Below are 26,385 nucleotides of genomic sequence, written 5' to 3'. Positions count from 1 at the left end.
TTTTGTTCTAACATCTTTTCAAGCTTAAATTTTGAAATATATTAAACCATATGGGTTTACATACCTAATAAAATTCTCACATTACACAACTGTACAATGACCGCTCTGAAACTTACAGATTGCACACTGAAAATGTGTGTAAGAATAAAAGTCAGACTACACCTAAGGGGATCACAACAGGTGACTCCCTTGTCCACTAATATCTGCCCTTTGGGCATCTAGTAGATATTCAGTGCCTCATCTTGCTACCCTTCTCTTCCCTTAACAAATTTTTCTCTCCAGTCAGAATTTAATTGATATTAAAGTGTTTTAAAAGAAACAAGACTAAAGTAAAAAAATTAAACTGGGAAGTTGCTAGAATCAACCACTATGAAATTAATGGTACAGATTTAACTTTTTGGTACCTGTAAAATAATACCATATAAAAAGAGATCTTGAGCATCACACAATATGAAACATTATTAAGAACATTTAAAATCCAGCCTTGACCTTAATTGTACAATGGAAAAGAGAAGCCCAAAGACATTGAGGAACTTTCCTATCACATAGAAAACAGATTCACGAGCCCTGGCTGGTGTAGCTCAGTGGATTGAGCGCGGGCTGGGAACCAAAGTGTCCCAGGTTCAATTCCCAGCCAAGGTACATTCCTGGGTTGCAGGCCATAACCCCCAGCAACCGCAGATTAATGTTTCTCTGTCTCTCTCTCCCTCTCTCTCTCCTTCCCTCCCTAAAAATGAATAAATAAAATCTCAAAAAAAAAGTGGACAAAGTTTAAAAAAAAAAAAGAAAACAGATTCAGAGATTAAATACACACAGACACAACACCTCTACTGACTTCTAGATTGTAGTTTATTTCTTTTTAAAAGGAAGCTTTCAATTTTTTTAGTTTTATTTATTTATTTTTAGACAGAGGGGAATGGAAGAGAGGGAGAGAGGGAGAGAAACATCAATGTGTGGTTGCCTTTTGTGTGGCCCCCGCTGGGGACCCAGCCCACAACCCAGCCAAGTACACTAGACTGGGAATCGACCGGCAAGCCTCTGATTCTCCGGCTGGCAGTCAACCACTGAGCAGTTTATTACACCAATGTGTAAGGCCAATCTCAGATCAAGATATTTCACTACAGGGCATTTAACAATAGAAACTTTCTCTACCAAGTATTTAACTTGTCTCAAAGCCCTTTATTAACCAAAGAAATAAGCCAAAAAATCTTTATTCCTCCAGAAAACTGTTGTCTTATCCTATGGCCTCACTATTCTTGCCTACTTGTATACAAAATACATGTAAGGTAGCACCATGAGGTTATCTCCCAATAAATTTAAAATGAATTAAATGAGTCTGACATTTGCATTAGATCCATAAGAAAACAAACAGGTTCAAAGTCACCTCAACAAGTAACTCGCAAACCAGTAGACTAGTACCTGCTTAACAATATTAACATATCTAAAGAAAAAGCATTTGTCAATCAGAAAGGGGAATGGGAAGCAGAAAAAAACAAGTGGGGTAAATTCTGTCAGTGCTCTTCCAGACACAGTCCAGGAATAGGAGTCCAAAGCCAAAGAAGGGTAGGACCACGGGTAGGAGGTGTGGATGGGTTGGTCGAGAAGGAATGGTGGGGGAAAATGGAGACAAATGTACCTAAACAACAATAAAAAATAATAATAATAAAGTGTGCTTTATAAATAACAGGCCACTGGAAAGGTTTCCCCTATAGTGTGAGGAGGCCCTTACACCCTCCACCTCCACCCCTAATATTCTCTGTTCAACTCCCGAACTCCCAAGCAATGAGCAACATTTGGATTATAATCTGATTCTCTACTTAAATTTGCCTGCAGAAGAGAAAATGCACTAAGCATGTCAATACAAGTACATGAGTATTCCACCTAATATGGTATGCAGATAAACACATGTTCACACACCATGCATGCATGTGTGTGGGTACTCTCCACCCCTGTCAGTGAACAAGTTGAATGAGTATAGAAATAACTAATCTCTTTCAAAGGTGTACTAACAAAAGCAGATTTCTAAGCAAATGAAGACCACCAGCAGACCCTGGTCTATGGTATTGTTTTTAATATAATAGATATCTTCCTGACAATGAATTTTGTGCTTCTTAATGTTAGGGTTATAGCTTCTACTTCATCTGTAATACCTATAGCAACTAAAAGAGTTTCATGTGTATCACAGAAATTCAAATGTCTGTTATTATATTCTAAAATAGTTAGAATTGTGTTAGACTGGAAAATGAAGACAACCGGAATTCCCATACCTATGTCAAATGTACAGCTTGAACACAAAACCCTGAAAAAATTTTAAAGCACCTTTTTTACCTTAGCAAATCAATACACTATTGTCTAATATTGTTTCATGCAAATCTACAGCAAGTATAGATTGATTCTACATATAGTAATCAAATATTTACTTATTGGCTATTAACAGATTTACTACCCTGACATATCTCTATTTCAGAAATACAATTTGATATTAGTAAAACTTTCACTGACACACTCAATAAACATTCCTGCCATCTATACATGAACCTGAAACTACAAAAACAAAACAATGTACCAGGTATTATTTACTGCAATATGAAAACATAACAATGTTAAACCTTTTCATTCTGCCCAAAAATAAAATGTAAGTAAACCATACTATTCTGCCTTCCCCACAAGGAAGTTTAAACTATCAGTTTCTCATGGATACTTTAGACAAATACACACACGTTTCGTTAGATCTAATTATCACTGTGCTCCACACGGAAATGTCATGTTAATGACAGGTTGCTGTTGAGGGACATGGTGAAGCTGCAAAGACCAATGAACAAACACAAGTCCTTTATGTGAATATACTTCTTACCAGAGATGCTAGTCGGGCAGAATTTCTAGGTTTAAAAACATTTATTTATTTTGTAATATTTAATGTTAATGTACTCTGAAGCAAAATTAATGTTTTGGTTTGTACTAAACCAATTCAAACAAATCAATGTTTTGTTTCCAATCACCACTTTGAGAGCAAAATCTGAACACACTGCACTTCCAGCAGCATACGTGTTAGGTATGAACATGTTGATAGAATAAACTTCCCTAATACACTAGAGAGTGAAATGTGTATTACAGGGATATTAGATACCACAGGCCAGGGAACTGAGTGGACTTTCTTTGTATGGCTGTATTGTTCTAATTAATTACCTCTTTAAGTCCTCAAACCATGAAAGATACTCTTCATTCCACATACATATGTTCACATGTCAAAACATGCTTAAAAAAACAGAGAAGTAGCATTAACTTCTATTTCAATATTAACAAAATGTGCCATTGGTATAATAAAATGTACATATAATAAAAAATTAAGTGTCTAATAAATATAAATTTTTCTACCAATTTTTACAAATGATTTTAAATCCTTTACAGAATTTTCACCAGAGAAAAAGTAAACCCTCAAAATGGTCATGAAAAAGGCGAAGGTATTAAGCAAAGAAAAAAAGATGATGAGAAAAGACTCATGGACACAAACAACAGTATGGTGATTGTCAGAGGGGAAGGAGGGTTTGGGGGAGGTAGAAAAAGGTACAGAGATAAATGGTGATGGAAGGAGATGTGAATTGGGGTGGTAAACACACAATACAAAATATAGATAACGTATTGAAAACTGTATACCTAAAACCTGTATAATTTTATCAACAAAGGTCACCCCAGTAAATTCAATAAAATGCTTAAAAATGAAAATAAATAAATTGGCTAATTACTACTTAAATATGTAAACACTGATGTGGGGAGAAAAAAGACATACTCTGCACATATCTATTTGATCAGTTAACCATCTAATTAATAGTTGATACTGCATGAAAAATAAAACTTTTCTCCAAAACAACTGGCAAAAGGCCAAAAACAGAAAATGCAGTTAAGGAAGATTGGTCCACCAAAACACTAGAAAAGCAATTACTTGGATGGAAATAAAGGTCTTTATTACCATGAATAAAGAGAAATTAGAACTTTAAGGGAACAATTTTTTTAAATTCAACAATGATACAACATGGCTGCTTCCAAATGAAGTTACATTTCATTTGCTCTCAAGTTTTGTCTAAATTCAGGGAGGTATTTTAATTACAAAATTTTCCAGGTAAACTGTAAAACAGGCTCATATTTCCAAATGTATCATGTTAGATTTGAACATGGTATTTATTTAAAACTCAATTAGTTGGGGTTTGAGATACTACAATAATTTTTAGTTTTAATCACTGTTGGTGTTTTTCTAGTTACAATGAAATATAGAGGAAGAGAAATTTTCTCAATCATAATTTTTTTCCTTTCCTTTTGACATATATATAAAACCAAAACAATTATTTCTAGGTACTTAATTCCACCCTCCAGGGCATGAACTGTCTTTCTTATACTGAACACCTAGAATGCTTTTAAATGCAATGATAATTAAGAAACATCAAAGTAAAACCAGGGTATTTCACAGGGAACTAACAGCCATCATCTTTTGGATACCAAATGACACATTTCTTGTCTGGTGTTTTTCTTGTCTTCTCTGCTGTACCACCAAGAGTTTTTTACCCAAACAATAGATGCACTTTATTAATGTAGCCTTAACTCTTTGAGGATCAGGTAAATTTGTTTTAAAAGTAAACTGATAAGGGCAACAACAAAAGAATAGACAAATAGGACTACATAAAGACTTTGGTACAGCAAAGAAAGTAATCAACTGAGTGGAAAAGGAACCTTCTAAATGGAAGAAAATATTTGCAAACCATAATTCTGACAAGGGGGTGACATCCAGAATATCTAAACATAAAACTCAACCACAAAAACTCCAATTAAAAAAACAGCAAAACTCTTGAATAGAATTTTCTCCCACAATATATACAACTGGCCAACAAGCATATGAAAGAAATGATGTTCAACATCACTAATCACCAGGGAAATACAAATCAAAACTACAATGAGATACCACCTCAGACTCATTAAAAAGGCCACTATTTTTAAAAAAAAAAAAGGAAGAAAAGAAGTTCTGGCAAGGACATATAGCAATTTGAACCCCTGTGCACTGCTGGTGAGAATGTAAAATGGGCAGCAGCTATGGAAAATAGTATGGAGGTTCCTCAAAAAACTTAATAATAAAATTACTATATGATCAGGCAATTCCATTTCTAGATATATGAGGTCTGTCCAGAAGGTATCCAGCCATGTACTATGAAAAAGGAGACATTTACTAAAGCAGATGTAAGATACAAGAAGCATTGTACATAGGACAATGATACCTCATTTCCCTTCAAAGTAGGTAGGTACCTTGGGACCTCACTCCATCCTCCCAGACATTATCAGCTGCCCCGTTGTATTTTTCTGACTCTCACTGTAGGTCTGAAATCTCTTCCCTTTCAAAGGTGATTTTAGTGTTGGGAAAAGCCAGAAGTCACAGGGTGTTAACTCTGAACTGTAGGGGGGCTAAGTCACCTGGGTGATTTGATGTTTTGCCAAAAAACTCTGCACCAGATGTGATGCATGAGCAGACACATATTGTGGTGATGAAGCTGCCAATCACCAGTTGCCCATAGCTGCAGCCTTCTGAATCATCCGAATCGTTTTTGCAGAGGAACATTCTAACTTAACCCAAAATTGGATGCAGATCTATTGCTCTACTCAGTCTTTTAAATGTGACAGCTACACAGTACACATTTTTACTCAGTGGCATCTACTGCCCCCAATGACTGGTACAGGGAAGTAGTCATTGTTCACACATACGTATTACAGTCCACTCTCCTTGGCTGCCAGGTTACATCGATGTTGCACAAACTGTTCTTGTAATATTAACAGTGGCTCAACTTTTTCTTGACAATGGGTAAAGAAAACAAGATATATGCATACAGCCTTAAAAAAGAAGGAAATCCTATCACCTGCTAGAACACAGATGAATCTTGAGGACATTATGCTAAGTGAAATGAGGCATTTGCACAGAAGGACAAATAATGCATGATTCCACTTAATATATTAAGTACTTAGAGTAGTCAAACTCTTAGAGAGTAGAATAGTGGTCACCAAGGGCTGTGGGGAGAAAGAAAAAGGGAGTTGTTGTTCAACACAGTTTCAATTTTGCAAGATTTGAAAGTTCAAGACATCTGTTGCACAAAACACAGCTAACCATTGCACATTTAAAAATGGTTAAGTTGTTCAATTTATGTTATGTGTTTTTTACCACAATAAAAAAATTAAGTAAGCTTCTAAGGAACCAAGAATAGCAAAAATAATTTGAAAAAGAGGGATGAAACTGGAAGATTCACACTTCTCAGTTACAAACTTAATGCAAAGCTACAGCAATCAAGACAGTGTGGTATTTGCACAAGGAGAGTAATGTAGGTCAATGAAACCAAATAAAAAATCCAGAAATAAACTCTTACATCCATGGTCAAATGATTTTCCGCAAAGATGCCATGATTAAGTCAATGGGTAAAGAAATGTCTTCTCAACAAACGGTTAGGAACAACTGGATATCCACATTTAAAAAAATGAAGTTGGAGCCCTACTTCACATTATACAAGTTAACCAGAGTAAATCAAAGACTTAAATGAAAGAACTCAAAACTAGAAGTCTCTTAGAAGAAAATACAGGGATAAATCCACATGACCTTGGGTTAGACAACAGTTTCCTAGCATATCAAAAGAACAAACAACAAAAGAAAAAAATCAGTAAAATGGACTTTATCAAAATTTAAAGTGTTGATGCTTCATAAGACACCAAAAAAGTAAAGAGACAACCCATAGAAAAGGAGAAAATAATTGTAAATTTTATATCCAATAAAGGACTTGTGTTGAAAACTTTTAGAGACCTCTTATAACTCAACAATGAAAAGATATCCAAATAGTTTGCATAGAGGAATGTTCAAGCTTAACACAAAATTGAATGCAGATTCATTGTTCTACTTGCTCAGTCATTTTGAATGTGATGGCCACAGACTACACACACTCACTCAACGGCATCTACTGCCTCCGCCAACTAGTATAGTGAAGTCTATGGAAACTATTACAACCTAAATGAAAAATGGGTAAAAATGTGGCAGCCACACAGTATACATGCTCACTCAAAGGCGTCTACCACCCTCACCGACTAGTACAGTGAAGTCCATGGAAACTATTATAACCTAAATGAAAAATGGGTAAAGGATTTAACAGATGCTTCCCTGCTACACAGGGAAGATACACAAATGGCCAATAAGCACATGAAAAGATGCTTAACATTATTGGCCATCAGGAAAATGCAAAGCAAATCCACTTGACACCCACTAGGATGCTTAAAATTAAAAAGACAAACAATAGCACCCTGACCAGTGTGGCTGAGTTGGTTGGCACATAGTCCTGTAAGCCAAAACACCACCAGTTGATTCCCAGTCACGGAACAGGCCTGGGATGTGGGTTCAGACTCAAGTCAGGACAGAAGCAACTGATTAATGCCTCTCTTTCACATTGATGTTTCTCTCCCTCTCTTTCTCCCTCCCTTCCCCTCTCTCTAAAAATAAATAAATAAAAATCTTTAAAGACAGACAACAGCAAGTTTGGAGAGGATGTGGAGAGATCAGAAAACTTACACACTGTTGGTGGGAATGTAAAATGGTGCAGCTGCTCTGGAAAATGATTTGGCACCTCCTTAAAAGGTTAAAGACAAAGTTGCCATATGACTCCGGAATTCCACTCCTAGGTATAGACCCCATAGAAATGAGAACAAAATACTTGTACACAAATGTTCACATTAGCATTGTTCATAACCACCAAAAGGTGGAAACAACCCAAATGTCCATCACTGGATGAATGGATAAATATAAGGTGATATATCCATATAATCTTATATTATTAATTATATATCTTAACTGGATGAATTATACAATATATGAACTATATCCTAATTCTGCTATTAAATATATTAAACTGCTATGATTGTACAGTCTTATCACATAAAGTATAAAATGTTCCAATTGAAAAGCAAATTAGAAATAACTCACTGGTTTTATTGTACAAATGATGAATTGGAGGCTCTTAAACCTGGGTGGAACAGAATGGGGTCAGTCTCAAAACCCAGTCCCAGGGCTGTTCTCACTCTGGGGTGGATAACGGTACAACTGCCTTCCAAAGCACAGTCAGCCAGCTGCACTGATATTAGTGACTGGATGAAGAGCTGACGGATTTCTCTAGAGAGTGGCTACTGCCGTGTACCCCTTTCTCTTTCATTATGACAGAGCTCTGGCCTATTTTCTAAGTTTTTTTTGGTGGCGGGGTGGTTGAAGGTAGTGGCTAAAATTACAGCTCTTAAGTCCCTCCTTCCTCTTCTTCACCCAACACCAACTATAATGAATGGAAACAGGACTATTAGAAGCAGGAAAGTTAACATACCTTGCCTTGCCTGTGGGAAAGCCACCAGGTCACCTCAAATGATCAAGGCAAATTCATCTAATATAATGTACACTGAACTTCCATCCAATGGCCAAGAGACTGGAACATGGCCCTAGGCTGGGTAGGCACTTAACTGCCAATTATTGAATATGTTTCTCTGAAAGGGAGCATCCCACCTAAGGGAAGGAGTGTGTAAAATACAATAGCTCATCTCTCTTCTCTGAAACAAAGATAACTAAGCCATTAAAAGTTACAAGACACCATAAAAAGCTTACCAGAAAAACCATTAGATACAACTATTAAAATGTGATATGTCGCTAAAAAAGGGAGGGTCAAGTAAAAACTACAAATAACTTTATAGGATTGGTAATAAATCAGCAATATGTTTGCAATGTTATCAGAGGGCTCCCAAAGAGTTTGCAAAACTGATAAAAATTATTCAAATTAGAATCACAAAAATATTTTATACATTCTTGGTAACAAAGATTTTCTTAGTTAAAAAATAAATAAATGCATTTTGGGGTAGAAAGAGATGAAAGTGTTATAATTTACTATTTTCTACACAAATGTTTTGAGAATTCTTAAAAAGTAATTCTATGAATCTAAGACATTGAAGTAATATTTTCCAATTCAAAAGCTGCAAATATTTATCTTTATTATGATTTGGAAATGATCCAATGATCATCTTTTTTTTCCCTTTACAATGAGGCAACAAGGCAAATGCATTTCTAAAGAATCAAATGGTAATAGCAGGCTGTGCTAAAGGGTAATCGAAAGGGGAACATAGTAGCCTAGGAAAACTAATAGGCTACATTATTTTTAAACAGATTTTTAAACTATATATGACATCTATAAAATATCTCAATTCATTTTAGATATGTAAGAATTAAGGTAACTGCTAATAAATCCATCCATATACATGATTCACTCAGTCTAAAAATAGTTATTATACACTAAATAGTCACCAGAAATAACACTTTTCTCCTCTGAAAAATTAAAAATGAAAATAAGACTTTTCAATGCTGTCAAACATATTCAATTTTCCCCTGAAATGAAGTTTAGATGAAAACAATGTGACTGACAAACTCTGCACAGGCAAATCTTGGCAGCCCTGAACTCTATCTCCTTGGCCTGTTAAGCAAAATTCCTTCACAAACTGTTGGTCTTTGCAATAACTCCTACAAAGCTCATTACTGCCAGCACCGGCCTATCCCCCATGTTGTGCATTTATCCCTGGGACGCATATCAACATGTGGCACATGTCCTTGACACGCACAGAAGAGCTGCACCCCAGGACAGCAGTATGCACGACAATAGTGTCGACTCTCACTTCTTTATGGTTGCTGGGATGTAACCGAGAAATCTAATAACTGTGACAGTGGGGCCTTTCGGTTTTTCCTTGCCTTTCTAGACAGTGAAGCTGCACAGACACTAATGAAAGGTTAAATGAATAGGAATAGTTGACAAGAGGTACAATAAAGAAGGAGCTTGGTAATCCACAGACACTGAGCAGAGATCCTTGGCTCAAGCAGAGAAAGGACAGCACATCGTCGAGTCACAATATTTAAAACAGCTTGCTATACACAGAGGCTTTTGTGTCTGGGTACACGTCTGGCTTTGGACTAAAAAAAAGAAAAAAGATACTGAAAAGGAATTTCAGCATGGGGCACTTTGGCAAATGTAAGGTCATAACAAGAGAAAAATGTTTTGTGTGGGTTGTTACATCTTTGTACTAAACACAAAAAAGCAGGGGCTATGAACTCGTGAACCACAAGTTCCAAGGCAATACTATACATTTTGATAACTACTAAATACTGTATCTAGAGGGCTGGTTTGGTGCAATTCCCACTGCTAAGATAAACATGCAGTGACTCACTTAGCAGTTCCATACTCTGCCTTCCTTGTGGAAGAATTCCTGATATTCATCTTAGAGTTTTACAGTCAAGTCCTAGTCTTTACTGAATGTGATTTGCTACAAATATCACCAAAACTCTCAAGCCATCTTCCTTCCACTCACTGCAAAACTTCTCAGCAATTTATTGTAAGGAAACTGAATTTATCATGCTAGCAATGTGTGTGAAGTACAAGGCAAACTTTCTGTAATTTCAAGTGGCTGCAAAAGTAAAATGCCCTCAACTAGAATTCTTAATTACTGAATTTGTGTTTTTAGTGGCCATCTCAACTACACCTTAATGAAAGGTTGTATTCCTTGTGGAATTGATTTTAAATTATAATAGCAGGACTACTGAAATCACCGAGGGAAAAAATGCTCCAGAATGTCAAAGGAACATAAAGGAAAAAGAAAAAATGACATTGTTAGGTATGGGTATTTTTTAAAAAGTTATGACTCTGCTATGGCAAACCTTAAAAAATATAAATCTGTAAAATCATTCCTATGCATATGCATGAGTTATAGGTTTATAATAAATGGTAAAAGCATACTGAGAACATGTTTTAAAACAAGGGAGTCTCTTTGAACAGCCAAATTAAATTATAGCTTGAACTCTTGAGTGTACTGAGGGTTCTAATAAGCAACAAATAAAGACTTTTATTGGCTAGCAATATAATGAGAGCTACTGTGCAAGAGATGAAAAAAAGAGAAATCTGGCTAGTTTATCTCACTGGATTATATTATTTACTTAAATGGCAAATAAGTTTGTCCAAAGTAATGCTACTGAAAACTGGTATATAAATATAAGGAGCAATTCTGATCAATGACTCTTTAATGTAAATATATAACAAATTTTAGTAGGAAGGCTGAAACAATTGTGAAATTAAACAATACTGAATTTATACCACTTGAGTTCTATTTCTTTAAATTTAACATATATATTGATTCCTAATATATCAGCATTATAAATGGTTTACTATTTATGCTTATCACATGAGGTTATTATTTCAAAGGAGTATTCTCTCCAGAATATGGCAATTATATGTAGAACTACTTCAAAACCATTATATACAGAAAGGAGGCTGTCCTTAGTGAACTGAAAGACGGTATCCCCTCCTCAGTGACTTGGTAGGAAGTTACTTTTAATAGAATTTGGAAGGTTGGCCTCTTAACAAGAGAACTCCTTCAGTTAACAAAATGACAAATTTAGCAAACCAAAATCAGATTTAAAATGTATTTGGTTGCATTTTGCTTGATCTTCAAGTCACTTAAAAAGTAGAACCTTACAAATCTTAGCTGACTACTTGACTGTTCTTACAGAAAGTTCTGTTGCTTCTGTCTGAGCTTAAAAAAAAAAAAACACCTACAATAGCCTCTCCAAGCCTAAACACTAAGCCAGTATTCTTTATGTACTTTTTCTACAACATTCTGATTGCCAGAGTGATTTTTTTAAACCTTAGGTATATCTAATAAAATCACGAGGCTCCCTCTAGCTCTTTAGAGAGGAGTTTACTAACCAATGGCCCTATGTAATTTCCATCCAACAGGAAAGGTTTGAGAAGGCTGCTTCCCCTTCTACAAGAAATGTTTTCAACTGTTTCTTGTAAGGTTGTAGATGGTAAATGAGGCCATCTGCAGAGGAATTCAGAAAACACTGCTCTTTATATCCACATCAAATTAAGAATCTATTAATTACCTCCAACCTAAGCTTTATATACAAAATTCTATAATAAAACTTTAACCTGTTTAAACTACATCTACATTCCCAACTTAGATTTATCCATCTTCCTAGAATTAATTTTAGTCTCTAAAAACAAGTAACAGTATACATTAGTATCTATAGGAATTCAAACTTGTGATCTGGTTTCAGTTCTAAAAGTCTACGTTTAAATGGAGAATCTTAAATTTTTTTAAAGTGTTACTAACAGTGTATCTGTTGGGGTTATGGAAAAATAGATGCTCATGGTAATTTGTAGAAAACATTTTCATGTACCACATTTATACACAACACTGGTAATGACTTTTTTATTATTTAATCTTTTTTTATTCAGTATTGGGTATTTTGGGATTGAAGTTATTTGGAAAACTATAAATAACATAGTTGAAGTGTGCCATTGATATTTAGTCTATCTTACAACAGCCATAAAAGCCACATAGTCAACTGGCAAATCATTCCAAACAAGTGAATATGAAAAATGCTAAATCAAACTCCTCATATTCACTAGGACCATCTTTTAAATATGTAAGGAATATTTAAAATGGTGTGGAACCTTAACGCTAAAATTAAAAATAAAGGGAAGCACTAACTTCAAGTCATCACCTACTTTGGACTCCCTTAATATAAGGAATATTCACAGGAACAACAACAAAAAGAATAGCTCCCTCCACCCCCCACCCCCACCCCTTTTGAGCCAGTGTCCAATTTCTTCTTTTCTGAACAGCTGTATTATCCAACTTAAGTTGCTCTGCTAATTTCAGTCCCACAAGGACTAACTTGGAAGGCAAAAAAATACAAGAAAAGATCAATTTGCTGGGAAAGATCAAATGAGAAAACTGTGGGGACAGCACCAGGTCAGCGTGTGGAGAACTAAGCAGACCTGTTCTTCATTAACTGCTGCTCTCTGGGGATGTCACACACTACCTGTCCATGGGCTTTTATTGAACCGCCTAACCCGCCTCTCTGTTCCATTCTTCTGGGCCCAAGTGAATCATATCCTGCTGCTGACAAGTTAGCAGGGGACTGCGGCTGCAACATGAAAGTACTTTTCTTTCTTGTCTAAATCAGGCAGATTTTTGAAAAGACGACACAGCATTGACTCGTGACATGGCAAGATGAAACGAGAGGTCTGGGCTGGTCTTGGAGCTGTGCAGATAAAAGTAATCAAATGACACTCCTGGAATGCAAATTGGCATTCTTGACTGCAGCAATTGCACAACCATGAAACATCCCTGACAGCAAGCAAGATTAGGACAAAATGTTATGTAAAGCACTGAACTCAAAAACTCTCACTTGAAAATTCAAACTGTAACACTTACATTTTAATACAGCAATAGGCAGCTCTGCTTTTGTCTGCTTCTTTCTGTAATCACATATCCCTGCCTGACAGATATCTTACATTTCAGGTAGAAGGAAAAAGAAAAAAATAAGATATTAAGAATGTACAATTACTATTAATATTTTCTTTATATTTATTCTTTAAAATCACGAGGTTGCTTTTTTTTTTTCAATTTTACAAGCAAACAACTCCAAACTCAATATTCTCAAGGGGAAAGAAGACGCTTTCAAACTTTTCTCACAAGATTCTCAGAGTTCACATTCAGGCTCTGTATTTCTTCCCTCAGGTGAAGATACTCCAGCACTTTGGTAAAGTGATTAGCAATCTGGATTTTAAATACTCTGTTCTCCGGGAATAGAAGAGTAGCTACAACTGAGAACTTCATTAAGGCTGAACAGTTTAAATGAAATAGCTACAAATATAACATAAAACACAGATACCCTATAAAGGTTCATAAGGGATTTTGGGGGTGATTCCAAAGGGTAAAGGAAGTTCTATTAGCTTTTCTCACTCCTCTTGAGTGTGTCCTCAGATCATACATACTAAGTAAGAGTGCCAGAAATAAATTCTCCCACTTAAAGCAAGAATGTGTGTGCACAGTCACACCTGAAACTGCAAAACACAAAGCAGTAGATGACAAATAGGCTTAGTCACTGTTCCAAGCGATCAGTATTTGGGAAGAGATGTGCAGACAAATAGTATATGGGCAAAGGGCAAGGAGAAGAAAAATAACACCTACAGCCAGCTTTTACAGTTTTCTTCTATAAAATGCCGCTAGAAGAAAAACTCTCAAGTGCTAAACAGATATATTTAATATTTTGTTTTGACGCCTCCACTTAAACACAAGTTCCAACCATTGCAACTGTCCATGAAGTACATAAAAAATAATGAAACAGGCCACTTTCTGCCACTTTAATCCTGGGTACACAGGATTATTTTATGATGTCTTTTGTACATCAGTTTTACAATAGCTTGACTCTAGGGTAAATGGGAAGCACCATAAATTGCATGCTGCTTTCAAAACCACTTTAATTTGTCACCGTTACTGTAACCACAGTCTTGGGCACACGCTATTTTGTGTGTGTGTGTGTGTGTGTGTGTGTGTGCCTGCATTTGACAGTCGCATCTCCTACACTCCAGTCGTGACTTTGATCACTGAAACAAGAGATGTCACATTAGGGGGAAGGGAAGAAGGAAAAAAACTGCCAACTCGCTACCTGCCCTTTTCTTACATATTTCATTTCCATGTGGAAAACAATATGTGAGATCCCCAAGTGGGGGTAACAGCAGCAGCACTGGATGGAAGCAAACTAAAAGGAAGGGTGTGGTCTAGCCCCATTTCTAAGAAATCACTTCCCCGAAAGCGGACAGAGCGCCGGTCCGCGGGCGAACTATCCGCGCGCCGCCTCGGCGCCGAGAGCCGCTTCCAGTGCAGCAAGGCTGTGCTGGCATCTCGCTCCGCAGCTTCTCCGCCACCACCAGCACTTGGAACTTTTTTGTTTCAATCTCAACCTCACTTCATAGGGGATTTCATCCAGGGGTTTTGGCTTTTTGTTTGTTTTTTAATTATTCTGCCCCCTTCCCGGGCCCCAAATGCCATCCCGTAGTCCACGTGTAAGTAAAACAAGTAGGCTCCTCCAGAACTGAGCCTCAAAATCTCTCTCTGGAGTTTATTTTCCTGCCTGCATTTTGCAAATTCTTCATAAAGCCTCCAGGAGCACTTCCTACAATTTCTACATTTACAAAGGAAGGCTTCCCCGACAGGAGGGAGAGGGGAGGGCAAAGCCAAGGTGCCGGGGACGCGGCGGCCGTGTACTCCTTCACCGCGCGGTGCACCAGCGCGCCCCGGCGCCCACGCCCAGCCGCCCGTCCCACTAGCGGGCAAGTTTTAAAAGTTCTCGTTCTCCAAAATGCTTTCCTCTTCGCCCCAAGCTCCTTCCAGGGCTCCGTTCATTCCCCCACCTTCTCCCCAGCCCATCCCCAACTCCCTGGAGCCTGCCGCTCACCTTTCCCCGCCAGCCGCGAGAGGGGGCGACGTTCTCGAGCGCCCCTCACACACACCCTCCCACCTGGAACTCTCTTCAGAAACTTGGGCCAAGTTTTTTTGGGGGGGGAGATATCAAGGGCACAGCAGGGGCCAGGTTGGACAGGGGTTCTCCTCCCCTGCCCGCCCTCCTCACCGCCCCCCTCCACCTCACGCCGCAGGACTTGAGAAAAACACGGCCCCCGGCGGCCCCGGGGCTCATTTCTTACGAAGTCTAGAATAGAAAGGAAAGGAGGGTGGAAACTTCTTACCATCTCGGCATGCTGGTTGTCAAGTGCAGCCCCCGCCTCTTGGTCTCCTCTTAGCGGCCGTGCCTGGACCAGCCCCTCGGCCGCCTCTCGCTCCTTCAGTCTCGGCCTTTCTTTCCCTCCCCCTCCCGGTTTCCTCCCGGCCGCCGCTTGAGCCGCCTCCGCCTCTCCCCGCCCGCCCGCGCGCGCCCTCGCCGCGGCCCCTCTGCGCTCAGGTGACTGATTTACACACGCGCCCCGGGTCGCCTTCGTTCCCCAAGTCGAAGCTTGCAGCGTTCCCCTGGTTCTACAAGGAAGGGGAAAAAAAAAAAAAAAGGAACGGACTATCCCGGGTGGGGGCTGCTGCGGGGGGGGGGGGGAGGGCGCGGCGAGCGAGGTGACCTGGGGCGGATATGTAAACCCCACAAGATTCACTCTGCAAAACTGTCGTGATTACAATGTTGCTTCCCTTTCGCAAAATAAAAGTCGGGTTTTGCTGTTGTTTCTCCTCCGATTTCTAGGGGTTTTGTGAAGGAGGGATGTACATTTCTCCCTCGCTCACCTCCCGCCCTGTTATTCCCTCCTCCCCCGCTCTTTCTGGGGATAGAAAACAACTTTGGCGCCCCCCGGGGTGTGCGGGCGTGGACAAGGAGGTGGCCGCTAGCGCCCAGCTGTCAAAAAAGAGAGAGAGGAGAGGCGGGGATGGTACGCAGCAAACGCCGAGGAAAGGGCGCGAACTTTATTCCGACTGCAGCAAACCGCGGCGTCGCTTTCCTTTTCGGGCAATCGCCCGTCTCCGTCCCCTTTGACCAGTTCCTCCTCTCGAACTACCGTGGCGGCCCCCTCCTCTTTTGCCCTTCCCCTTTTCCTCTACAGTGCCCGCTTCAGCGGCCCGCGCACCCCTCGCTTCTGCTTCTGTCAGCCCGAGTTCCCCCGCGCTGGGGAGAATGCGAGGGAAGCCGAGGAAATCCCAGGGCACAGAAACTTGGGACGAGACCGTGTTTCAAGAAAAGGCAAAAAGTTGCGCGCAGCTGGGAGAAAAAAAGTTTTTGGTGGCGGCGTGTTTTGTGCCGGCCAAGACACCGGCTTGCGGCAAAGGCTTCCTTCCCCTTCCCTTGGCCGGGGCCGCGGGCCTTGCGCAGAAGACGGAAGGGGACTGCCGCCTCCGCGGGCGCCCGCAGGGGACAACCAGTCACATCTGTGGATGACACTCAGCCGACCCGAGTTGCCCTGCCCTGGAGACGCAAAAACCAGCAGGCTGTAAGCTCTGTGCGTACAAGCCTGTAGCTGAAGGACATTTCTTAAATGCAGGCAAAACACACTCCCCGGCCGCAACACGGGGAGGAGGGCGAGTTTAATCATCTTTCTAACGTACGCTTTGGGCCAAAAACATAACATCTCCGCCTTGTGCAGATTTATCATAGCTAGAGCAAACTTTGTGCTTATCGGACTTGAGAGGAAGGCACAGGTTTCAAGCATACTCCCCGAGCACTTAGAAATCAGAATCCGCCAGGGCTAAGATTTGCTTGGCAGAACAACAGGTTTGGTTACCGGTTACCACTGAAAAGAGAAAATCAACCCTCCTTCCTTTCTTCCCTGAAGGAGAGAGAGGGAGAAACAGTTTAATTGCATTCAGAGGTCAGAATTCAATTCCTTTGAAAATATGCAGCCCTGGAATTACCTAGTTCTCTTTTCTTTGATGTACAGTCTGTTCTTAAGTTTAATACAAATTTTCACAATAATTAAAAATTTTCTTTCAGGAGCCATGACTGACTCAGGCCCAAGTAGCCACAGCTGTTCTGGAAATGTGATTAGGCTTCTTCACTTGGTGAGCTTTTTAACAGGGGGGCCGTGGCACCTGTAGTTCCGTGTACTGATTGAGTTCAAATTCCTGGCCTTTTTTTTTAAGGCCCTTTCAAAATAAATTTCAAGTCACTTCGTTTGTAAATTCTCTGCATCATTTTGTTGTGGAAAGGTTTGTCTGGTAAACATTTGTACCGTATTATTTACGATGAATATCTTGGAGTTCTAGGCACATGGTTCATCTGGAGGTTTCTAGTGGGGAACAAAAGATGACTTGTCTCACTAAACTGTAAAAATATGGACTAGATAACTAATGACTATATATGTATATATAAATGCATGCTATCTAAGAGGGCTCATCTTTAAATTATTTGATTAAGGTGTGGAGCATGTTCCCTTATTCTGTAAACATTACTGTAACATCATCCTATAGTTTGTAGAAACTGATTACACAAGGGATAATGATGACCAAATGTGCATTCTGAGCAACTGAGGATCATCACAAGAATTCTCTAGAAATGAGCCAAGGTCCAATGTGTTTTCCTGTGTTATGAAGAGATGAGAAAAGCTAATTTCAGAGTCATTACCCATACAAATCCACTCACACACTTACCACTTTGGACAAGTGACAGACCGGCAATTGCCAAACAATTGTATACACACTGAATTTTTGGCTGCACACCTACCCTGGCCAACAGGCAGAAGTTATTCCACATTAAGCAACCTGTAATTTAAATTCCACTGATCAGTTGCAGATCTGCTTTTGATGTTAGTATACAAACAATTTATGTGAGGTAAGATGTATTTATTTCAGGTCCCATACCTTTCTGGAGAGTCATCATTATAAAGATTGGGAATGTGTTAGGCTGAAGAGCAGCCCTTGGAGAAGGTGAAAGAATTTATAGAAGCAAAGCCTAGCACATTGTAGAATTCCACAGTCTGTTATTTCCTCCAGTGGGTTTGCATGGCAATTCGAATAAACCTTAAGTCTGTTCTGTGTCCTGTGAGACCTTACTGGTTTACACCTGCCTGACCCTTTCAGCCGTTGTTGTTGGGTTTTTTTTTTCCTTTTTTTTTTTCATTCCTCTCATACACCGCACTAAAGTCACACTGGCTTGCTTTCTGTTTCTCCACCTTGCTAAGCTCCTTCCTGACCTTTGCCCCTGCTGTTCTCTCTAGCTGGAGTATTCTCCCACATTTCCCAAAGGTTCCTTCTTAGCAGTCACATCTCAGCTCTAACTTCACTTCTTCAGACTCTAATTATAAAGTAGCTCTTTGCACTCCACCTGAAACACCCTTACACCTTCTTCCATTACTTTCCTTTATATCCCTTAGCAACATCTGAAATTGTCATTTATGTGCTTGTTTTCCTTCAACTAAAATGTAAGCAACATGGGGGCAAGAACTATATCCACCGTGTTTGCTTATATAACCTCAACTCATAAAGAAGTCCCAGGCACAAAATAAACTTAGAAATATTGTTTGAAGTAAAGAAGAAATGTGAAAATCATTACACTGTATTGGTGATAACCTTAAAACTACACAAGGTCACTCTAAGAGTATGGAAAAAAAACAGTTCCATATCTGTTCTTTGAAGATGGGGCAAAAAGTATTGACTTCCTGTACCTAAAGTGTGATCTGGGCAGGCCTGTGAGTCCCCAAGACCCTCTTAGGAGGACCATGAGGTCAAAACTATTTTTATTATAAAATTAAGAAATGATTTGTGTTTCTACTCACATGTTTTTCATGAATGTACCATGGAGTTTTCCAGAGATGATGTGACATGTGATATCAGAACAGATCAAATGAAGAAGCAGATATAAAAATTCACTTATCTTTTCTAACATTAAATCTTGAAGAGATTTGCCAAAAATATAAGTCAATGCCACTCTTCTAATTTTTGTTTTGGAAAATATAGTTTTTATTTTAAAATGTGTATGTATTCATTTCCTATTGCTGCCATAACAAATCACCACAAATTTAGTGGTTTAAAACAATGCAAAGTTATTATCTTTTTAATAATTGGCCAGGGCTATCACTATCTTATAATTCCGGATTCCAAAAGTCCAAAATTGGTTTCAGTAAAATAAAATCAAGCTGTGGCAGGTCTGCTTTCTGGAGAACCTAAGGGAGAATCCATCCCCTCACCTTTTCCAGCTTCCAGAGGCTACTCGAATTCCTTGGCTAGTGGTCCCCTTCCATCTTTGAAGCCTGTAGTAACCAGATGTGTCTTTCTTACACTACATCAACCTCCTGACACTGCCTCCTTCTTTCAACTGTAACTATCCCTGTCATTACATTTGGCTTATTTAGTTAATTCGGGATAATCTAGCAACCTCAAAATTCTTATTCACATCTGCAACATATTCACAGATTCTAGGAATTAGAATGTGGGCCATTGTTAGGGGCCACCATCCTGCCTACCACAGTATAGTAACAAATGATGGGTTTATAGCCATTATTTTATTTTTCCTAGATTTTATTTATTTATTTATTTATTTATTTATAGAAGAGAATGGAGAGAGAGAGACAGACAGACAGAAATATGGATGGTTCAGTGGCCACTTGCATGCCCCAACTAGAGACCTGGCCCACAACCCAGGCTTGTGCCCTGACTGGAAATTGAACCAGCAACTTTTCACTTCTCAGTCCAATGCTCTATCCACTGAGCTACACCAGCCAGGGCTATTGCTGTTATTTTTAATAAATTAATAACTATTAATAGTTATAAATTTTAATAAATTAAGAACTACTTTTAAATTTCAGACTTTAAATTTCGAATACAAACTATTGGAAATTTAAACTATTGCCCACATAAATAAAAGCTCTGTGTAATCTTAAGTAGTATTTAAGAGGTCATGAGACTAAACAGTTTGAGAATCTGAAAATCACAGGCCTACACAATATCTACTTTCCTTTCTTCCATGTCTCAAATTAGACTAGATTGTACTAAACTGATTATGATGGACCTCTTCCCTTTGCTGTGATTGGTTTTAAAAGGAGCCTTGGCCAATGAAGGATAAGGGGAGGTCATTGGGTGAGGGCTATTGGTAAGATTACTTTACTCATTAAAACAAAAAAAAAACCTGACAAATGAATTGTCCCTTTTCTGCTCTGAATGCTAGTATGTGAGAATGTGGAACCTGAAACAGCTAAATCTGTCTCAGGACCACAAGGGAGCCTATATACACCTGGGATAACAAAGTAGGAAGATGGAAAGCACCTGAGCTCTTGATGCTGTTATTAACTTAATTAACTAACCCCAGATGGCTTGGGACTGCTTGTTATGGGATATAATTAATCCCCTTATCATTTAGGCCATTTTAAGGTTGTCTTTCTATTACTTGCCACATAAAGCTTCCTAAATGTTACAAAAATTTCATGTCTGTGTGGTATTTCCATGTAGGAATTTTTTCCTATCATTTTCCATCACATTTATATATTTTCCAAATCATGAGAAAAATCTGTCAAGAAATTGGTAAAATGGGATTAAAAAGTATTACAATTCTCATGTGAGAAAGAGCTAAAACTTAACAATCAATTTAGAGACAGTACTAGTTAAAATTAATGCAAGAGCAGGAATGCTGACAACAGAGGTGAAGATTATGGGGGACATTTCAAGAAGCGTTTACCACCTAATCAGTTTTGTTTGTAGTTGTGCCCAGGTTACAAGTATGTATTCATGGCCCTGTATACTGCTAACGATGAGCCATTCTTGCAAATTAAGTAAATACAATTTTGTTGCATAGTATATTTTATACAGATCCTATGAGTTTTGTTACCAAGAAATAACATTACTTGGAAACCAAATAAGTTCTTAAATTGACAAGTGATTTTGTGTAGTTCTGTTAACCATAATAGGATATCCTGAATGTTATCATATCATGCAAGTATTGCCCAATATATTCACAATGGACTACTGTTCTTTGCAAATTCTTTAAGGGTAGAATAATGTAAAGAGAAGGAAATATAAATGTTATTGTGAAAAAAATCCTGAACTTAAAAAAAGTAAATCAATTTCAAAACAAAATCAGGGCAAACAAAATATTTTCATCATTAAAAATGTGAGTTTGTGTGAAATAACATATACCCTAATGCTCAACTTAAGGACGCTTTTCGGCTCACAAGTACAATTTAAGTATTGTTAACACAAAACAAAAAAAGTTTTTTTACAAGTTAAAGCATAATTATGAAACAAATATCATGACTACCACATAAGGCAATTACCACTTTCTAAGTTTTAAAATTTCATTTTAACAATGGCAACTTTTAAATATTAAATATTTGTGGTTTGATCTTGCAATTTTAAATAAATTTTATTTGGCATTTATGTTCATGTTTTCTTTGTTTTAGTGTTTTCTATTATTAAATGTCCATATCAGGTAGAATTAATTTTTACATGCTATTTAAATATATAATCTCACAGATATATTGGTTTATAATACTAATAAACCATATGTTGATTATTACTTTTTTCCCACAAAACCCTCTAACCTTATCAAAGAAAGAGGGGCACCCACACATTGATGTTTTTCTCCCTCTCTTTTTCCCTCCCTTCCCCTCTGTCTAAAAATAAAAATAAATAAAATATTTTAAAAATAAAACAATTAAAAATAAAGGCTGATATCTGCCAGGAGTTTGAAAATATTAGATCTATGTTTGTCATACCAAAGTGTTTTTAAATGGTTCTACCTTAAAATATTTTTTAAATTCTTCATTATTCCATAGTTATCCATTAAGCATTTTGTGGGTAAATGCAGCAATAAACTCCAGTCCCATTTTCTTTGACTCAGATGCATTTGATATTGTTGATCGACTTCTTCCCAAAACTGTCTTTCCTCTTGTGGTTTCTTGCACACTCTCTTGTCCTGACTCCTTCCTTTCCTTCATCATACCCTCTTTCTATGCCTTCACACTCACTCTTCCCCATACACAAGGTGGGAGTTGCCCAAAATGTTGAAGCTCCCAGTTTCTCTCCTCTCTCTTTATTATGGTCTTGGAACCATTCCAGCTGCAACCCAATCTCTATATTCATTTGTTCCTCCCAAATTCAGGTCACTTTGCTTATGTTGTCTAAAGTGGTTTTGCTCATTGAATATTCAACAAATAGTTTATTTTCACCTCAAACTTAACTTGACACTGAACCTTCAGCAACCCTTCTAAATTACTCTTCCCAAATTTCCTTTATTTCTCTTTTTACCGTTCTTTCATTTATTCAAAGGAAAACATTGTGTTTGCCATTGAATCACTTTTTCCTTGCCTTCATTTCCCAAATCAAGTCATTTACTAACTCACATAGAAGTTTCTTCCATTTATTCTTCATGTCCATCCAGTCCCACCTTATTCATATGACCACTATGCCTTCAGGTTAACTATTGCCACATTTTTTTAGTTATACTACTCATGCTCACTTTTCACTGTCATTCTAATCCATTTGCCAGAGTTTAGCTCTTCCAACTTTACTTTTTCTGTCATTCACCTGTATAATAGTGGTTAAATAAATAAGTCTTTTATCTCATCCTCTTTTCTACTATGTTAAGCTAAATTGTAATGTTTGCTTTTCAGGGCTTACCTTTATTCTACTCACGTACCTAGTACAGTACCTGGTACTTAATAGTTGCTCAATAAATTTGTGTTGAATAAATGAGTGACTCACCACATCTCTACAATGTTTTCCCCTACACAAGCCTGCTGCTCTAGTCAGATAGGTTTTCTGACCGACATGCATGATAATTTCCATATTTTTCTCTTGACCTTCCAGCTGGATGTACTCCTTCCTCTTAATTAACATAAGTGCCAATTCTCCTAACATCCAATGGTCATTTGAAACTGTTTAAAAAAAGAGATGTAACTACCTTAAGATCATTTATAATTACAGTTCAATTTACTGAGTATCTACTGTGTATTAAGTTCTTTACTATATATTCTTTTTCTTTGCAGATGTTATTGAATCATCCAAACAGACTATAGAGTTAGAATTATCATCACTGTACATGGATGAGAAAGAATCTCTGAAACTTCAGCAAGTGTTAAAGCAAAGATTGCATCTCAGGTTTATCTTCCAGTCCTTAAACTCCACCCACCTTTCAAGGATTTGATCAGCTGCCACATCCTGCATGGGACCTTTTTTTATTTCTGTGACTCCCTTTCTCCTCTGAGCTCCTGTAGCATTTATAGTCTGGGTCATTGATTTATCACCTAATCACATGCTACTATGTATTTATGGCTGTTTTATGTGTGTCTGTTTTATCTCTTTAATGAGAAAGTAAGCTCTTTGAGGGCAGAGACCCCATTGATTGCACATAATTCAGTTCCTCACAATCTGTGGTAAAGTGACAGGCACATAAGCAAAGTGTTTAATGAAATAATTTATGAAAACTAAGTTTTAACTCTTAGTCGTGAAATAATTTTATATGAAAAACATATTTCTGTAGGAATTAAAGTCCTCTCATCACAGAGCCTAACATTACATGTTTTTATGATAAGTTTTGACCCTAGTTGTATCTGGTCATGTGGATGTTAAGACCAGTCAACTTTTTGTCTGCTTTATTTTAATTGCATGCAGTGTTGATGTGTCCAGTTGTTGCTTCACTCGTGCAGTCATGCCAACTCTAAAGTAGGAAGGGGTTTTGTTAAGCCTCATTTCTTCTGAGTTCTGTGGGTGATTACTATGTGATTGTGTCAAACAGAGGGTCCAGCACAGATAACACCCCCTCTTTATTACATAAAAATCTTTTATTACAAAATCAAAAACATGTAATTCTGTAACATAAAAATATCACACTCAAGCACACCATATAACATTTGAAGTAAAATTTTCAAATTGCTGCCCATCTCATGCAAGACATTCATGTACCCTACCAATCATGTTCAATGGTGTTGCTTCTGCCAGACCCTGTGCTCTTTTACACACACAATCTCCTGTGTTCTCCCAACTTACATAGCCAAGTCACCTCTCTCCTACCAAGAAAATATGTATCTCCATTATCACCACGTGCTTTGTGGTGTATCCATATAGAAATGTTTATTGTTGCCCTGGCTGGTGTGGCTCAATGGGTTGAGTATTGGCCTGTGAACCAAAAGGTTGCCAGTTTGATTCCTGGTCAGAGCACATGATGGGGTTGCAGGCCAGGTCCCTGGTTGGGGGTGCATGAAAGGCAATCAACAGGTGTTTCTCTCTCACATCAATGTTTCTCTCCCTTTCTTTCTCCCTCCCCTCTCTCTAAAAAATAAATAAAATCTAAAAAAAAATGTTTAGTGGTTCCTGACAATGCTTTAATGTGCTTAATTATTTAAATTTTAAGGCCCTTATTCTTATCTTACACTTGTAAGCCTTCCAAGTTGCCTTATATAAGTGAGAGCATTAATTATTTTACTGGACTAATGCTATTGATTTCTATAGAACTATGATTGGCTTTGTCTAGACTTAAAAATATGCAAGGGTCTTGTTCAATGTAGTGAATCTTCCCCAAGTTACCAAAGTTAAACACTTTCAACAGTTTGGTTTGAAGCCAGATAAAACTCATGGGAAATAATCTACACGAGTCCATCAAGTCAACAAGTACAGACTGATGGCCATTGTGATAAAACTGATGAGATTAGAACACTGTAGAGCTTTAGAGCAGGTGTAAAAAATGTGGCTGCTTGAACTTAAAACACAGTTTACCTAGGGATAGCTTTGTTTACCTCTGGCTGCACTGCTGAGTCTTCCGGGAACCAAAAGTAGAACTAACACTTACTGAATACCTACAAAATTCTTTACCCAAATTATTTCATTTCATTTTCTCAACAGCTCTATAAAGTAGTTATCATTTACATTTTTCAGATAAATAAATTAGAGTTCAGAGAGATTAACTTTTCAAAGGCACAAAGATAGAAAATACAGATTATAGCACAAACTACTAATTCCTATGGCAGTGCTTTGTCCACTAATGGACATATGTACTAATCAACCATATGGTCTCATGCCCTCTAAGACTTATGTCATCAATGACTTTAGGGAAGTCCCAGTCACTTAATTACATAGCATTAATATGCACCACCAGTCAGCAAACAGGGATGAGCATTTGGCCTTCTGTCTCTCTACTTTATACATATTAAGTGCACCCTGTACTTTATATTATTATTCTCCATTGTCTTTTAATTTCTAGACTTATAATGGAGAAAACTTCTATTTAGTTGTAGTTTAGAAGTTGTTAACATCTTTTCTCCCATAGATGTTAAGATTTTTAGTATAATAGGCATTGACACTGTTGTTATTTAGGGTTTTGTGTGTGTGTGTGTGCCTTTTCTGTTTGTTCCTTTTTGTTTTTGAGAAGTGCCTTTTGGTATAGCAGGCAAAAGCAATCTGGTGGCTATGTGTGATTGCTGTTCACACTTGGTAATAAATTCTGTTGGCTCTTTTGGAGGAGTCAGAAGGGAGTCATTGGTTTAGTAGAGTTGTGGCCTAAAAACACCAAGCCAGCTCATCAGTGCTGCTGATCTCGTGCCCTTCCTCTGGCAAACCATGTGTCAGATGTGGTAGGAAAAAAAAATCTCCCCTTCAGCAGCAGAATGTGTACAAGCTACACCCTGAATTATCCCATGATGACCCTGCCAATGCAGCACATGCCCTTGTGACCACAAGACCCAACAACTATAATTTTCTCTGCTCTTCATCAGAGCTCTTCCGCTGCCTGCAACAGGCACAGCATCCTGGGGTACAGCTGCTCCCTGAAGCCCAGGACACCTGCCCTCCATCCTTTACTGCCTGTATGTAAAAGATTGTCCAATAAGAAGCTGACCACACTACTTACTCAAAGTCTTAGTTCATCTTCCTGCATGAATTGTGAGGCCTGGCTAGTGTTTACTATGCAGCAGCCAATATTTGGGGGATATTACCTAATGCACTTGCTGAAGTCATTATTAGGCAATTTCTTAGAGCAATCCATGTGTTGAAGAAGCATTTTCCCCAGTGACATCATTGATAGGTATTTCATTTACTCAA

The 26,385-nt window shown here is 38.1% G+C and overlaps 1 protein-coding gene across 11 annotated transcripts in view; it reads right to left on the bottom strand.

Moving 5' to 3' along the window:
• BNC2 (basonuclin 2) overlaps nucleotides 1-15,901 on the bottom strand; it is a 425,127-nt gene extending 409,226 nt beyond the window's left edge. For 9 of the 11 annotated variants that reach the window (XR_004902165.1, XM_036021560.1, XM_036021561.1 and 6 more), the window contains exon 1: nucleotides 15,621-15,901. Coding sequence is in view for 10 of the 11 variants with exons in the window: in XM_036021560.1 (XP_035877453.1) it covers nucleotides 15,621-15,623 (3 nt within the window). In the remaining variant the exon portion in view is untranslated. The remainder of the gene's footprint in view (nucleotides 1-15,620) is intronic. The other 2 variants (XM_028510565.2, XM_028510632.2) reach the window with 1 other exon arrangement.
• Between the last annotated feature and the right edge of the window lie 10,484 nt (nucleotides 15,902-26,385).

The sequence above is a fragment of the Phyllostomus discolor genome, chromosome 3, assembly GCF_004126475.2.
Source record: "Phyllostomus discolor isolate MPI-MPIP mPhyDis1 chromosome 3, mPhyDis1.pri.v3, whole genome shotgun sequence".
NCBI classification, from domain to species: Eukaryota; Metazoa; Chordata; class Mammalia; order Chiroptera; family Phyllostomidae; genus Phyllostomus; species Phyllostomus discolor.
This window is presented reverse-complemented; position numbering and strand designations above follow the sequence as displayed.